The following is a 16,426-nucleotide window of genomic DNA, read 5'->3' as shown; positions in this document are numbered from 1 at the left end:
CACTCCTCTTCCGTAACATGTCCAACATTACAACATCTGTCAGCAAACACTGCTGTCCCTCCTGTTTCACCGCTCTGTGGTTTGTGTTTAAAAACTGAACACAGAGTTGTTGGTACCTGGAGTTTGTTTTTTTTTTGCAGCTGGGTCCTAATGAAACGTTTCGTTCTTGATGTTCTTGCGGTGTCCTTTTGGTTCTCCAAGCTGCTTCGCTGTTCCTGCCAGGAATGGGGGAGGATGACTCACTGTGGTGACCCCTGAAAAGGGAACAGCTGAAAGAAAAAGTAGTCCCTGATCAAGTGAAGGAACGGTTTAAAGTTCTTTCTTATTAGTTTGCTGTTTAATTTGTCCAAATGCACAATCACATGAAGTGTTTGTGTGCTGCAAGCTCAAGTCTCTATACGTTTTACAAGTAGTATTTTGAACTATGACATGCCTAGTTACATTTTGTCTTGCACAGTTTAACCTTTTTTATGAGCAGAATAATGAGAAACCACTTTGTTGATTCAAAGTATTTTCAATAACGTAAAAATAAAAATCCGATAAGATGACTATGAAAAAAGTATGTTTTAATATTAATATATAATATTCTGACTTCATTTTTGTCTACTTGAGCTTGGAGTACTGAGGGATCCGAGATATAATAAACACAAAATTGCTTTAATTTTTTGTTTGTTTGTTTAATACACCTTTTTTAAAAGCTGGTGAAATTTCCCTTTAGCGGCCCAGATTCTAAATTATTTGGTTGGGATTTGAAGTCACGTGACACGGTTTCCCCCTCACCTCTTCCGGAAACAAACGTCAGCGGGTCCGCTCCTTTACCGGTCTGCCGTCGCAAAATCCGGCTCAAAGTGCTTAAATACGACATGGACGGAGTTCCCGGGTGAGAGGAGATGCACTTATATCTCACGCTAGGCCCTGTCGGAGCGTTAAAGTTTACTCCGTCAAAAAGAGTTAGAAATAATTCCTCTTTTAACGCTTTTGCCAGAATTTATTGTGCAACTCCGCCCACTCAGTGCGCCTGCGTGTAAATGGTGCGTACCCAGGCGATAGTTAAGTGCGGCAGCTTGAGCAGAGAAAGTAAAAGCATTTTGTCCGTCTGCCATGGTGAAACAACCAGAGGCGACAACATCTCGTCTCGCAGGTGAGTCCAAACGAAGCGTTCAGTTATCTTTCTGGCTAAATAGTTTAACCGTGTTTAGATCAAGTAAACAAATAAACAAAATAGCGCAGAGTCGAGGAACTTTCCAAAAGGATTCGTCTAGTCGCAGCTTCGCTCTGTTTAGCTGAATTGTGTCAGCGGGACAGTTTAGCTGAATAATGTGTTTGTATCAAAGGCAAACATTAACCAGCAAGCACCCGGCTTGCTTTCAGGTTACAGTAACAGCGAGTGTTTACACACACACACACGCACAGGTGAAGCTCAGTGTTTTTCTACACTTTAAGCTCCTCAAATTTTTTTAGTCCTTCGATGTTTCTTAGCTGTTTCAGCCATATTAGATTCAGTCAGGTGGCTGTAGTGCACCTCGTTTTAAATTAGGTTTATTTCTGAATTTACAATAACTTTTTCAAATATAACTTTTTAAAGGACAGGTCACAGTATGGAGATGATGTAAACTGATCAAGACTCTTAACTTCCTTTTGATACAAGAGTTTTATTAGAATGCTAAAAAAAAATCAAATCTTTTTCATAAACAAAAAAACAAGTAATATTCAGTCTTGCTATATTGACATTTTTATCTACAGTACTGTGCAAAAGATTTATATATTTGACTGAAAGTCATTATATGGAGACTGTTTTTTTTACATTTTAATGTGTTTATTTCTTTTCCTCACAGCAGTGTCTGCAGCTCTGGCAGCATTTCCCATCTTGGTCCTCCCATGTCCCCTGTCCCCGTCCCGTCCCCTAACCTGACTTTGAGGCCCCGCCATCCTCGTCGCAGACCGTCAGTGAACACATCATGGTGGATGTGACCAAATGGCCCATCTTCAGCCTGATGGGGCCCGAGGAGCTCTCCTCGATAAGGAAGGCCTGCGTGTTCGGCTCGTCTGCAAACGAGGCCATTTATGTCACCAATGATGATGAGGTGAGAGGTCAAAGGTCAGAGGGAACAAATGGATTCATATGGAGGAGGTGACCTCATCTTTTTAGTGCTACTTTAGGAAGTAAAACAGTGCATACTAATTTAAAGACCTGCGTTTTAGATGTTTACCATCATTTTCTTTACTGCTTTGTACCTTTTATTAATGGGTTTCCTAATTATTTTACATTCAGCTCTCATGTGTAGTTTATATCACAATAATTTCAATTTAGCAAGAGATGATACACGTCCTAACAGTGAGCAATCCAACACAGAGGGGATTTTCTTTACATTATGTTGTACTTTAACATCAGTGTTGTTGTGTCCTCAGTGGTTCAAACTACTGAGCTGAGTTAAAAAGCAAGTGTTTTTCTTAAGGGAGATGCTGAGACAAACACTTAGCCAAGAAAATTAAAACTATTAAGTATTTTGGTCTAAAATAAATGTACAAAGTGTGTATTTTAGAGCTGGATGCTGATCGGTCCTTAACTCTGAAAACAGGAGACAAAACCCAAATCTGGATACTTCTCTTGTTTTTACCAGCAGCAGGTAGATAAATCATTGATTTGTTGACAAAAAATATGTTCAAATATATTAAAAATAAAGCTTTTCATATTTTTTTTGTTAAAACGTCGTTGTTGTCGCCTCCTGAAGTAAAAGCTGCCCCGTGTGTTAGGCTTCTTGGAGGGGGTGTGTCAGCCGACTTGCCCCTTTCGTCAGAGGTGCCAGCTCGTGTTGACGTTGGTGTGACTGCAGTACGACCTGTGATCTACTCGGCTCGCTGGTTCTGCCTCTGGTTTGCCCCTTCTCGTCACTGATTCACACGAGGTTTCCTCTCCCTTGCACTCAGGTGTTTGTATTTGGGCTGAACTGCAGTAACTGCCTGGGAACGGGGGACAGCCAGAGCACCATCGTGCCAAAGAAGCTGGACGTCCTGAGCGGCAGGAACGTGGTGAGCCTGAGCTACGGAAGCGGACCCCACATCCTGCTGGCCACAGAGGGTAACGTCACTGCTTTTCTCCAGAGCTGAGCTGGAAAGTGCAGCAGAGTGATCAGCTATGTTTTTTTTTTTTTTTTCCAGATGGAGAGTTATTCGCCTGGGGGCATAACGGCTACAGCCAACTTGGAAACGGGACGACCAACCAGGGGGTGGCTCCAGTAATCGTGTCTGCCAACCTGCTCACTAAGAAGGTCAGCCAGGTGGCCTGTGGCTCTCACCACTCCATGGCTCTGACTGACTCAGGAGAGGTAAGTGTTTGGGGATAAATAACGATGGAGCCTCCTTTTTCCTGCTGTCACGGTGACTCAGCTTAGTTTAGAGGTCGTGCTCGGCTCGACTCACGCAGAGTCCATCAGAATCTGAAGTCCAGTCACAGCTGCAGCTGATCTGCTTTGAGCTGAAAACCTGGAAAATGGGCTCAACAATAAGGCATCTATTGTGCTTCAAACTGATCCACAGCAAAGCTGCATTCCAGCTAAAATTAGGCTAGCCCATGCTTTCAATTCCAGGCTTTTAAAGGAAAACTAATGCTGCTTTCATAAACCGATTTTATGAAGGAGGATCAAAACCAATGTGAGATGGCTGAGGCAGAAAAGTGGAAACAAGAGGCTGAAGCCTGAAAAGTGCCAGTTTCTGTAAAAGTACCATCTTCTGATCTGGATGGGTTTGGGCCTAAAACAGATTGTTGGCAGTTTCTTTTAGCTATGAGCACCTTGTGGTAGAAAGAGTTTGTCAGAGGCTGAGGGTCCTCCTAATGTCACCATGGTAGTTAAACTTCACACTAATGCAATTCTCTTTTCTTGCTGCTTCTCATGAACCCAGCAGCTGGAAGTTTTGTTCCTTTAAAGCAAAAATGATGCACATAAATGAATGCTTGTAGCTGCATGACTTCCAGTAAACTGCCTAAAGAGGTGATATTTAGACAGAAACATATGAGCAAGAATGGGTAAGATTCCCTGACTTAAGTTTAAAGAGTTAAATAGAAATCCTTTCATTAAAGTCCAAATGATCTCCTGCTTTTCAAAGAGGTTTTGAGACATTTTGTCGTCTTGTCCGGCAGGTGTTCGCGTGGGGCTACAACAACTGCGGTCAGGTGGGCTCCGGCTCCACGGCGAACCAGCCCACGCCTCGCCGGGTGTCCAGCTGCCTGCAGAACAAGGTGGCTGTCGGAATCGTCTGCGGTCAGACCTCGTCCCTGGCTTTGGTGGACAACGGAGAGGTGATTTTTTTATTATTATTTTTTTAACACGTTCCTTTTCAAAGTTGGGGCAGAGCTACATAAACTGTGTTCCCTCGCCCTGCCCGCCTGACCTGTCACGCTCTTTTCGCGTCTCTGCAGGTGTACGGCTGGGGCTACAATGGGAACGGGCAGCTGGGGCTCGGAAACAACGGGAACCAGCTCACACCCTGCCGACTGGTAGCTCTGCAAGGTGTTTGTGTGCAGCAGGTGAGGGACACACGTGAACGAACCTCGCAGTAAAAACAGGGTGTAGTAAGTGTTACTTCTGAAAACATACTTATTTACTAAACACTAAGTTAGTCAGTTGTTCTGATGTCTATTAAAATTCTAATAGATTTAGTCTTTTTAGGGGTTTAATTTATTTTTAATAATTTTTTAAATGACTTTATGTTTCCTCTGTTCACCTCTTGCTTAATAAAAGGAACAAAATTTACTAAGTTAAAATTTAACTTTTAACTTGTCATTAAAGGGACTATTTAATGTAAATACCCTGTAGTGTGTGTTTTATGGTTATAATAATAAATAGATAAGCCTTTGCACAGATTATTTTATCTCTTTCTGCATAAAAACAGAAGCGCCTTATGATAAATAAGGACTCAGATACACAGCTCATTAAACGATGAAAAAAAACAAACTTTATGCACAATTTTACCCATTCTGTTAGCCCTCAGAATGTGTGCTGGGGATGACTCTCAGCTATTACCATGACAACATTTACCTTAATATCCCTAAAGCTGACAGTTATAGCTATTTTTCTGTTTGCTAAGGTCATCTACGTGAAGCAGCCATCTTGAATCAGGTTGACTCTAAATGTTAATCAGCTGTAGATGTACTTCAGCTCATGAACACATTAACTGTTTTGCTTTATAGGAACAGTAGCACAAATATAGTGTAGAAGTTGGATTTTTTTTTTGCTGTCACAGATTGTCTCGGGCTACGCCCACTCTCTGGCGCTGACAGACGAGGGGGTGCTTTACGCCTGGGGTGCCAACACTTACGGACAACTGGGCACCGGTAACAAGAGCAACCAGCTGAGCCCGGTTCAGATCATGGCTGAGAAAGAGAGGTGAGAGAGTCTCACAGGACTGGGATTCCTCCCCCGTCGCTGCAGCTCCACCGACTCACTCCTCCTCCTCCTCCTCCCGTCTTTAACAGAATCGTAGAGGTCGCTGCCTGTCACTCCACGCACACGTCAGCTGCCAAGACGCAGAGTGGGCAGGTGTACATGTGGGGCCAGTGCAGGGGCCAGTCCATAGTGCTGCCCCACCTCACGCACTTCAGCTGCACAGATGACGTGTTTGCGTGCTTCGCCACGCCCTCAGTCATGTGGCGACTTCTTTCCATGGGTAAGAGACGAAGCCTGCGTCTCAGTGAAGATGGTTATTTCTTCTTGCTTTAATGTAAAAAGCATAAAACTGGGTGCATGTAATCAGAAACTGGAACCAGTTTTAAATCATTAAAGTACCGTATTTTCCACTTTAATTAGTACCTATATGGTTCGTACCTATAGAAAACCATGAGAAACCAGTGCCTCTGTTTTAATAACTGTGAGGAATAGAATATTTTGTCCAGTCATTTTGTTTGATGTGTGTGTGTGTGTTTTGTCTCCCTCCAGAGCACGATGACTTCTTGACTGTGGCTCAGTCTCTGAAGAGGGAGTTTGACAACCCCGAGACAGCTGACCTCAAGTTCTGTGTCGATGGCAAATACATCTATGTCCACAAAGCAGTTCTCAAGATCAGGTCAGCGTTTCACCTCCCGGATGCTATCATTGATCCTATCAAGTAGAGCTCGTGTGTAAATACACCGTCTGTGCCACACCAGGTGTGAACACTTCAGGTCAATGTTCCAGTCCCACTGGAACGAAGACATGAAGGAGGTGATCGAAATCGACCAGTTCTCCTACCCGGTCTACCGCTCCTTCCTCGAGTTCCTCTACACAGATAACGTGGAGCTTCCACCTGAAGACGCCATCGGTCAGACTCACTCACTCACACACACACACACACACAGCATATTATTTGCGTGATGGCGAGGCGCTCATCCTGTCTGCCTGTGGGGCCTCAGGGCTGCTGGATCTGGCCACGTCGTACTGCGAGAACCGCCTGAAGCGTCTGTGTCAACACATCATCAAGAGGGGAATCACAGTGGAGAACGCCTTCTCGCTGCTGTCTGCCGCCGTGCGCTACGATGCCGAGGTCAGTCCTCGCTCTCGGTCGACCCACTCCGAGCACTTGCCGCGCGCGTCTCATACAGCAGAAGACTGCGCGCTGCGGGGAGAAGCGCGAACCAAGCGGATTTTTGTCCTGCGTGGGTGCTTTGTTACAAATATGATCCGTGAACTCCCTGATAGTCACAACCCGAGTCACTGCGCAATCAAAGTCACACGTAAACACAACATTCTGTCACATTTTATTGGTCCAGAGTTGTGTTACGGCTCAACAGTTCAGTATTTTAATCTGAGTTTTCTCGTTTTTAAAAAAGTTTCAGCCGGAAAATAAACAAATGAATAAAATTTCCCAAAAACTACGGTCATTTATTCTGTCACACCCGCTGTTTTTAGGTTGCCACGCAGCAGCAACTAACAAAATCAAGGCTAAATGTTATTGGTATGCTGATAAATTTAATCTGGATATTTGAGCTCACAGATCTAAACTTTAGATTTTTATGAAATAAATAAAACTGCAGACTTTATATAAGAAAAGGGCCACCTCCTCCCTGTCTGCTGTGGTTTGAACTCGTTTCCACATGTGCAACGTTCAGTGTCTTAAAGGGATAGTCTGGTCATTTATGAAGTGACAAAGTGTTGCTCTGAGTAACTTCTGTTAAACCAGGTCGATTTCGTGACTAATTCTGGGTACCAGAAAGATTCAGCAACCAATGGGCTGGTGAATGTTTTTGACCTTTTAGGTCAGAATATAGACAGGAAATGGGTAAACTGATCAGCTTCTGTTGGTGCTTTCTACAGGTCTTCATCAGCAGTGGTAAAATATATAAATATATATAATTAAGTTGTCAAAATAAAACAGTGCAGGGTGTATTTCCCCCAAAAGTAAGAGCAATCTGTCTTTAATGTTCAGGAGAACTTTTGGTCTTAATGTTGCACTCGAGGTTATTTCTTTCCCCTCTTCGTCATTCAGGACTTGGAGGAGTTCTGCTTCAAGTTCTGCGTAAACCACCTGACCGAGGTGACCCAGACCGCTGCTTTCTGGCAGACCGACGGCAATCTGCTCAAGGACTTCATCTGTCGAGCCAGTCGCTGCGGAGCCTTCAAAAACTGAAAGCTGCACTAAAGGAAACTATGAGGAAACGGATGCGGAGGATGCCGCGGGACTGTAGATCCATCAGCAGCGACCTCCACAGACGCACGTCAACACAGTGGGAACCTCTCCGTCTCTGACAGGTTTGGGGTTAAATTCGTATGGGAGCGTTGATAATCTGCATACTGAGTTTATGCTAACTGGTACCAGAAGTGTGAGGTGGTGCAGCGGTTTCTCTCAGTGCCTTGGTTAATAATTTATACTGCAGAAAGTAGGAGCTCAAATGTAAAGCCAGGCGTGCTGTTGTTTTTTTAAACTGTCATCAGGTATTACTTTTTCTCAATTTTAAGTGAACAGAAACTGATTTGCACTTCTCTACATTATTTTGCTGCTCTCTGGTTTAAGAGTTTCAGGTTGAAAAAGAGTCTTTTTTTTTTTTTTTTAGTTTTTGCACTTGTAGTTGTCAGGACAATACTGGGATCTGCAGATCAAACCCTGCAGCATCCGGTGCTACATTACAGCTATTTAGGTCAACTTCAAGTCAGTCATGAGTAGGAAGTGAGGGTGTTCTGTCTCGGTGGTAAGATGAGCCAAAGACGGGATGACACAAGTGAGACTCAGAAGTCAGAGAATCAAGTCTTAAATTTGTGGATTTTATAGGTTGAATTGCGTCATTAGGAGCTATTTGTATTTAAATCTGTAGTTTGTCTATTTTTATCAAAGGTTATGAGCATTTGGTTGTTTGCCTACTTGCAGCATCAGACAAGCAGGTAAATTAAAGACTTTTGCTTTTACTGTATCTTCCCTTTTTACGTGATGTCATCTGGATACGTTTCAGTGTTATGAGTTTTAGTTTTCGGTGACCTCTGCATACAGCTTTGAGTACCCTGAAGACTATATTTATGCAGAACTCTGAAAATCACTGAATGTTATGACTTGCCAAGTTACATTTGTTTGACCTCAGCAAAGAAATGAATAAAAAGAAAGTAATCAGATTTTTATATAAAGGAGTGTCTAAATTTGTGTTGTAACGTAAACTATTAGGAAATAGTTCACTTGAAATGATTGAAACTTAAAAATGGCAGCAATCCAGTTGCTTTGACACCATTTGGAGGAATCGTTTAATTATGATCAGCTAGTCCAAACTGAAGTCATTCACAGAGTTACCTACAACAGGTAAGATTATCTATTCATATCTTTTCAGCAAAACACAACTTTAAAAGATCTGAAAGCCATGTTTTAAAAAAATATATAAATATTTAAAGACCATAATATCTTCCATAAATATTGAATAAGACAAAGAGACATTTTTCTTATGAATGTTTATCAATTTTCTTTAGAAAATATGTGAAAAATAATTCCTAACCAGGAGCATTAAGAGGAGTAGCCTCCTCAGGTACTGATGAAAATCAAGCATTCATCAGTGAACAAAAGTTCATTGTATACTACAAAAAACTCATGAGTAAAAACTCATCAACCCAGTCGTTCATTCATAAAAAAAGAGATTTCTATAAGAACATTTTTAAACACAGCTTAACAGTTTAGTTCGTACAACAAAGCCTCAATAAAACATGTTTTACAAATTTGGTTTGGCTCTGAAGGTCACACATGTCCAGTAATATCTGTTAAACCCTTGTCTTAATTAGTGTAAATGCATTCTATAATGTAAAAACACACTAATCGTGCTAAAAAAAAGTAGAAATATATTATATTAAACTGGGATGAACAGATAATAAAAAGATAAAAAAAGGACCTCTACACTGATCTGTTTTTATTCCACTTGCTGACGGACTCATTTCCTGAGGGCAAAGACGACGTCCTTCATAGCTGCCGCTTCCTTCTGCAGCTCCACTTGTTTCCTTTGCAGCTCTGCAACAAGTTATTTAAAACTCAGAATGATAAAAAAAATAGGAGGAAAAACTATTATGCAAGTAAGGCCTAATATATGAAGGGCACACAGTAGATATTTGGGTTCCTACTGTCTGCTATTACACACAAAATGTGAATGTGGTGTTTACCTAACACCTTGCCTTAAAGCAGGGGTCGCCAACCCTGGTCCTCTGGGGCCTCTAACCTGTATGTTTTCCTTGTTTCCATTCTTCAGCACACCTGATTTGAATCAATGAGTGATTAACAGGCTTCTGCAGAACACGAGAGGTAATATAACCACTGAATCAGGTGTGTTGGAGCAGGGAAACAAGGAAAACATGCAGGATGGTGGCCCTCGAGGACCAGGGATTATTTTAGTTGTCCGCCTTTTTTTTTTACCCACTCATCCTATAGCCTGTTCACTTTCATTAGTTTTATCTGCAGCCAGAGTTACAGCATCCTGTCACTTTAAACGCCTCCTCCCTTTCTGGGTACTCTGAGCAGTGGTAGAGCAGGATTTATGAGCACAGGATCCTAAAGCCGTTGATATTAAAGTTCCTTACAATGTTTTTGTTTTGTTTTTTTTAATTTTTAGCCAAGTTGCAAATACCGTTCATGTATTTAGTTGAAAACAGCAACAATAAAACTTATTGAGGAGTGTTTGCAAACTGGTGGAATAAAAAAACTTTCAGAAAACGTCATGTTTTTACAGGAACTGCTTGTTGAAGCACAGACGAATTATTCTCTCCTAACACTGGGCAGACTGGACACTACACTGGCTTTGAATTTTTAAACATGGCGCTCACGGGACTTTAGAAATCTATGCCTTACTCTCTGCGAGGGTCGGCCAGGTGCGCATCAACTACGTGATGAAACCCAATGAAAACATGGCACCAAAGACAACTATGAGCAGAAACAAAACACACCAACCTTCCTGCTGCCTGGACACAAAGTCAGCAAGTTTTCCAGAAGCCATCATTACACTGAGCGCTCGGTCATAATCTGTGGAAAGAAGGCATGTTTGTGTTGCACTAAGTCCCACATAAATAAGGTGACAGAGCTCAAACTCCGTTTCTTATCCTTCCTTACCATCCTGAGTGGCCCGATCAGCCATGATTCTGCTGGAGATCTCGTTCATTTCTTTATTAAACTCAGAGAAGATGGTCTGCGTGCAACTGGCTGCGTTGCAGTTTCTCCAGAAACTGGCCGAGTTGATGCTGGCCGCTGGGTCTGAGGAGGGTGCTTGTGGATGGAAGTGGGGTTGGTCTGAGGCGGGGGTTTGGGGAGGGGAAGGTGATGGGTGTGAAGGGGGTGCTTGTGGAGGGGGAGGAGGCTGGTCTGGGACAGGTGCTTGGGGAAGGGGAGGGGATGGGGAGGACAGAAGAACCACGCTGTCGGGTTCGCACACGGCCACGGTCACAGGTGAGCTGGTGTGTGGCGGTGGGGATGGAGTAGGCTCGGCGAGGCTTTGCTTCGGGACCGGAGGTTCAGTGGTGTGCTTCTTGGGATTCTGCTCAGTAGTGAAGTCTGAGAATAGAGACAGATCCACTAAGTTTGATAACAGTATTTCAGTAACTTAAATCCCACAAGCTGATCTGCTTCTGCTTTACACTGAGCTGCCAGTTAAAATTACTGGCAACTCTGACAGTCAGCTTTAGACGGCCTTCAGAAATCAATACTAATGAAGTAATTTTAAATAAATTACATTTTCTTAAGTAATCAAACTTTCAGAACATAATGGTAAAAAGGCTATCAAATAATGAAATGTAATGAAATACAACGTGTTGTAGATAACTAATGTTGCTCTTCAATGATCTTTTCTTATTGATAACATCAGCCACTTCAATGACTTTAATGCCAAATTTCAACTTTCTCCAAACGTTTCATGCTTTTTAATTTTGCTATTACTGAAGGCAGCACATTACTGGTATTCTTTTGTTCAAACAAATGCTTACATCACTCATTTTTCACTTTAATAATAATAATAATAAAAAGAGCTTGTTTTGTCCTGCAGCAGTGCCTAAATGTTGCCTTAAAACTGCCGATGATCAGTCGTATTGGCCAACTCCGGAGAAACACGCGGGGCGGCCATGTTTCAGGCCTGTGTGTCAGCAGGCGGGAGGAAAGCCCTCTGTCGTTAACTACAAACTGAGCAGGGAAGAGCCCACCGTCAAGTTCCTTCTTGATCGTCTGCACCGATTTCTCGACCCAATAAACTGCTGAGTGTTTCAGTTGAGTCGGGGTGTCGACATTTGACTGGAATATGACGTGGTTCGGGACAGAACGCAGCAAACTCTCTGACTCGGCATCCTGAGAGGAAGCAGCACATATCACACCACCATATACACGTCCCAAAATATATGTGCAAATCTAATAGAAAACAGGCGTTCTCAGATGAGCGAAAGCAAAAGTTAACTCACAGAGGAAAGGGCTGCGTTGTCTTCATTGTTTACATCTGCGGTCACAATCTTCCCTTGATTTCCTGAATGCAGACGGTAAGATTTGAAAATTAAAACCAATTTCTGCGTCATGTTTTAGCTGTTGTACACAGAGTCCTAAAGCTGCTTACCTGCTGGGGATCCAAAGAAGCTTCCTGAATCTTTGCTGTGAAAGATTCAAACAAAAAAAAACAAACAAACAAAAAACACCATCAGATCGATACTGGATGTCAAAATTCCCAATTTACAATGAAATGGTTAAGAACGCAACACGTGATACCTGTTGAACTGAGGGTCAGAGGACTGGTAGGTGTAGGAAATCAACAGCAGCAGACGAGGGAAAGAAAGATATACAATTACTAAATAAATCCCATTGCTAGAAATTTTAGTATCTTAAAGGAAAATCAAATATTGGGCCCACTTGTTGCTGTGACAGAAGTTGTCCACTTTCATCTAAATCTGATTCTAAAGGGGGTATAAGGTCCTCTACATCTGCAAGACAAAAACAAAAAGAACTCGCGAGAGTGTGGAAAGCCCAGAAATACCAGCCAAGATTACTGAAGTTTGTGTTTGGGAGAAGGTTTAACCTGAATCTGAAGAATCATCAGATGTGATCATGTTCCATTTTTTATTATTTTTGTTAGGACTCTCCCCTTCTTTCCTGTGAGACAATGATCAGACACCGTAAGAAACGCAAATGCAATTTACTTAACAATCTGAAGAAAATAAATGAATATATAAGATATAACACATCAACACACTACAGCATATCAAATATTAAAACTGAAAAATCTGATGATCAATTAAAAAAAAATCTATTTAAACTCAATTTAAAGTTTGGTTAGAGTCATGGGACGGCAATGCTTTACTAGAAGAAGTGACTTTTATTCTGAAAAACTCATAAGTAGCAGCATATTTCCTGAATCTAGTTCTTGGTTTGGTCTTTTTAGTGCTTTGGAAGGAAATCAAAGACCTAACATTCCTTTAAGGAATGCATATCGCCCGCCAAGTTTTAGACTAAGTTTTGGTCCAACCTTGCACACGGCTTTAAGCCTCCTTTTTTAAAGGTTTTTAATTTTTTTGTAAGTACTTCTAATATGCAGTGATTTCTCTAGATTGTTTGAATCTTTTAATAAGAATTTAAACTAGATGAAGAAATTTTTTTATTTGAATTTTTAACACATGTTGTAAAAATAAGTAGCTGTACCAAATAGAGAAAATCGTTTCAAAACATTTAAAATTTTAAAAGATATCCAAGCCCAGATCGGGTATTTTCCCCCCACACTTACATTTCAGTAAAAGTCAACCGTCTCTGAAAAGCAAAGGCAGAAAAATGAGTATCCCGATCAGCTCGATGAGAAATACATTTAATAAAACAGAAGGAAATAGAAGTGTGGACAGCTTATCTCATAGCTTCATTATGTGACTATTGTATATATATATATATATATATATATATATATAAATAAATAAATAAAGCCTTTTTCCATTTAAATGAGCAGCGTCAACAAACTGATTTGGTGTCAGAAAACAGTCACACCTTAGGCGGTCTGGATTCGCGGAGCTTCTTGAGGGACTTGGAAAGCCTTTTGGATCCATTCACAGAATGTCTATTTCCTGGCAAAGAAAAAGACAAAACTCTGGAGTTAAATCTTGTAAGATAAGAAAAAAAAAAAAAAGAGGAGACATGCAGCTCTGCTCTCTTACCTTCTTCATGGTGTTGTAAACAGTACAGTCTGATGCCGAAAAACACAAAGACTATTAGAAAACTTCACACTTCTCAACTTCTCAACAATTTTTCTAGCTCTCTTTATGTCAAACTGACACATATTTTCCATTTTTATTATCTTCGACAAGTTTGGCTTCCCTCTCAACGGCACAGGGGTAATGGAAGGACTTCTTACAGCGTCGCACTTCGCACCCAGAGGTGGCGCCTCTTTTCCTGCAGCCACTGCAGGACTGAAACCCACAAACGACAGACAAAAATAAAAGAAAAATCCGACACGCCGACTAGATTTTCGTTTAGACCCGACAGGTTCTGACGTTGCTCACCAGTTTGCGTCCTCGTTTCACTTCCCTCTTCACGTCGCTGACGGAGAAACCAAACAAGTCGTCGAACTGCGGTGTGTCGCTGCAGAAGATACCGGCGGAGTAAAGCTGGGAACACACACACACAAAACACAAGTAAGCACCAAATAAACAGTTGTACAGCAACTGATGGTAATAAAATGACACAGACACTGAAGAGCTGCACAATATACTGAAAACGGTTATTGCAAATATCTATGTATGCAATATTAATATTGCAAATAACTGAAGAAAAAGGCAAGAATATATTTGGTCTAACAAAGCCTTGCTGCTTTAAAAGCCAATTTAGGTGATTGTGGTTAAAATGGAAAAGTGTTGTGTCATAATGACAGAAGAAAAAGAGAAGCGTGGGGAAAATGTGCAAACTACATAAGAACAAATAGAACTAAAGAACATTTTTATTAGATATTATTTGATACTTAATGAGAGCTGTCGCCTCCTCGCAAGAAGGTTGCAGGATCGCTTCCCGACCTGCGGCCTTTCTGGGTGGAGTTTGCTTGTTCTCCCTGTGCTCACGTGGGTTTACTCCGGGTACTCCGGTTTCCTCCCACAGACCAAAAACATGCATGTTAGGTTAATTGATTACTCTAAAATTGTCCCTAGGTGTGAGTGAGAGTGTGAATGGTTGTTTGTCTCGTTTGTCTCTATGTGGCCCTGCGATGGACTTGCGACCTGTCCAGTGTCCCCCGCCTCTCGCACGGTGACTGCTGGGGATAGGCACCAGCTCCCTGCGACCCGGAATGGAGAAGCGGGTAAAGAAAATGGATGGATGGATGATACTTAATGGTACCTAAATGTTCTGTGTTTTAGAGAACCACCTGAAAGCGTTATTGTCTTTCTAAAATTAGCCAAAAATAACCTTGTTGACGACAAACCATGTGTCATTGTGAGCTCCTTCAAACACCAAATGCTAAGTTGTAAAGAGGGCTAGTGCCTCAGATTTTAATCTGACGGACACAGCACTCATTTCAGGTCATTAACAAGATCATTTTAATTTGTTTTGGATGCGTCAGGGTGTTGCAGTTTCAGTTTGTTTGAAATACGCCTCACCTAAATGCCATCTTTATACACTAAACTCTGACAGACAAACACAAACATGTTGCATTCATGCGATAAAGGAGCCGTTTTTATAAACAGATAACTGGAGTTGCTCTAGAGCAATAGTTTCCAAAGTTGGGGTCGGGAAACATCCAGTGGAGATCCTTAGATACTCTCAACACATCGTCTTACATTTAAAATTAACTGCTTATGGCACATTTTCACTATATTTGTTATGCTGAATTAAAGTAGTAGTCATAAATTAATACATGTTTCAGCTTTTAATGGGTTTATTAGTAAAGTCTGTATATTTAAAACAGTAATAAGGGGTCTGAAGCCAGAAAGTTTGAGAACCACAGCTGTAGAGGTTCCAAATCAGGTCCTCCGGACGATAAATGTCGCTCTGCAGAGCTTAACATGTCTGATAAATCAGAGCTACAGGCAGCTAGGTGGGGCACAAAGTGGCAAAAGTAAGACTTAACTAGCTAGAAATGCTTTATTTTAAAAGAGAGAGAAAAAGTTACAAGAAAGGAAAATGGATAAGTATTTAGTTTTAATCTCAGTTGTATAATTTGGTCCTTAACAGGAAAAACCACAGTATTATGCTGGTAAAAATAATCATAAGTATTTTTACTCAGGTAAAACTGTCAGTACAGTAATATAAATGGGATGCTTGTTGCAGTCAGCATCTCTTCAGGTAAATGCTTACAGTAAATATTCTTACAAAGCTGACAGAAGTAATTGGCTGAATTTATTTTGCATATACTTAGACTACAAAGAGATGTTGCAGATGTCTGCAAGGAGCTGCTGTTCAGATTGTTCAGATTGAAAGCGGCAACTATAACTCAAAATCAAACACTTTTAGATATTCAGAGATTGAGGAAACATAAGTCTCACACATTACGGCTAAAACTCAACTCAGTTATCCTTCGTCTCGCGCTAAATATCAGTAAATGTATTTATGTCACAACCTCGGCTCACATTTTCCTTTAGCAAAAACATTGTTTCCTATCGATAAGTTTGAATTTTTCCAAACTTTAGCTCCAACATTTTAACCCCTGCCGCTCCTCGGAGCTAGCTTGTGCCGTTTTGTGCCGCTTACCAAACAGTTCTGGTGGGCCGTGACGTCCTCTTTGGTGGACAAAGGTCCGGTCGTTTTGGTCTCCTCGGACCGCTCACACAGAATACAACAAGCTGTGCCACCGTGGCTCATTTCTGCCGCCCAATGTGCTCAAACAAGGAGTCGTGTTTTTGTTTCTGGCGGGGCTAGAGTCAATCAAACGGCAAACATCTTTTCTTGCGCAAGCCGTACGACGAAAGACTTCTGGTGGACGTCACACTTTCCCCGCAGGGTTGCCAGATAGGAAATGACGAACTGCCGTACTGTCGCTTTAAAACTATTCTATTTTGACCAA

General features: G+C 41.6%; 2 protein-coding genes across 3 annotated transcripts; one reads left to right on the top strand and one right to left on the bottom strand.

Moving 5' to 3' along the window:
* Positions 1–936: 936 nt before the first annotated feature.
* On the top strand, positions 937–9,258 carry LOC108232484 (RCC1 and BTB domain-containing protein 1). 2 transcript variants are annotated; one of them, XM_017410317.3, is made up of 12 exons: positions 937–1,141; positions 1,839–2,084; positions 2,929–3,079; positions 3,160–3,326; positions 4,139–4,297; positions 4,418–4,525; positions 5,242–5,384; positions 5,474–5,664; positions 5,934–6,060; positions 6,143–6,294; positions 6,386–6,516; positions 7,459–7,599. In XM_017410317.3, exons 2-12 carry the CDS (start codon positions 1,959–1,961, stop codon positions 7,597–7,599), a joined length of 1,596 nt encoding a protein of 531 aa, XP_017265806.1. In that variant the 5' UTR covers positions 937–1,141; positions 1,839–1,958. The 2 variants fall into 2 exon arrangements, with proteins under 2 accessions (XP_017265806.1, XP_017265805.1); XM_017410316.3 differs by having other exon boundaries at positions 939–1,141; positions 1,836–2,084; positions 7,459–9,258.
* On the bottom strand, positions 8,884–16,357 carry phf11 (PHD finger protein 11). Its single transcript, XM_017410318.3, has 15 exons — positions 16,114–16,357; positions 13,938–14,042; positions 13,711–13,844; positions 13,593–13,621; positions 13,426–13,502; positions 13,175–13,197; positions 12,473–12,546; positions 12,307–12,377; positions 12,166–12,188; positions 12,017–12,051; positions 11,868–11,929; positions 11,616–11,757; positions 10,537–10,974; positions 10,378–10,449; positions 8,884–9,447 (listed from the first exon to the last, which is right to left on the bottom strand). Exons 1-15 carry the CDS (start codon positions 16,222–16,224, stop codon positions 9,371–9,373), a joined length of 1,473 nt encoding a protein of 490 aa, XP_017265807.1. The 5' UTR covers positions 16,225–16,357; the 3' UTR covers positions 8,884–9,370.
* Positions 16,358–16,426: the final 69 nt, after the last annotated feature.

This window comes from Kryptolebias marmoratus, linkage group LG6 (genome assembly GCF_001649575.2).
Source record: "Kryptolebias marmoratus isolate JLee-2015 linkage group LG6, ASM164957v2, whole genome shotgun sequence".
Taxonomy (NCBI): domain Eukaryota; kingdom Metazoa; phylum Chordata; class Actinopteri; order Cyprinodontiformes; family Rivulidae; genus Kryptolebias; species Kryptolebias marmoratus.
The sequence above is the reverse complement of the archived record's forward strand: the minus strand, read 5'-3'. Positions and strand labels throughout refer to the sequence as shown.

Bases quoted from the DNA above. Each gene is read 5' to 3' on its own strand.
- LOC108232484 (XM_017410316.3), top strand. From the start codon at position 1,959: ATGGTGGATGTGACCAAATGGCCCATCTTCAGCCTGATGGGGCCCGAG. The intron at 3,327-4,138 runs GTAAGTGTTTGG...CTTGTCCGGCAG, and splicing joins CTCTGACTGACTCAGGAGAG to GTGTTCGCGTGGGGCTACAA. The intron at 6,061-6,142 runs GTCAGCGTTTCA...GTGCCACACCAG, and splicing joins AAAGCAGTTCTCAAGATCAG to GTGTGAACACTTCAGGTCAA.
- phf11 (XM_017410318.3), bottom strand. From the start codon at position 16,224: ATGAGCCACGGTGGCACAGCTTGTTGTATTCTGTGTGAGCGGTCCGAG. The intron at 13,503-13,592 runs GTAAGAGAGCAG...TTTCTTTGCCAG, and splicing joins TTTACAACACCATGAAGAAG to GAAATAGACATTCTGTGAAT. The intron at 12,378-12,472 runs GTTAAACCTTCT...TTTGTCTTGCAG, and splicing joins TGATGATTCTTCAGATTCAG to ATGTAGAGGACCTTATACCC.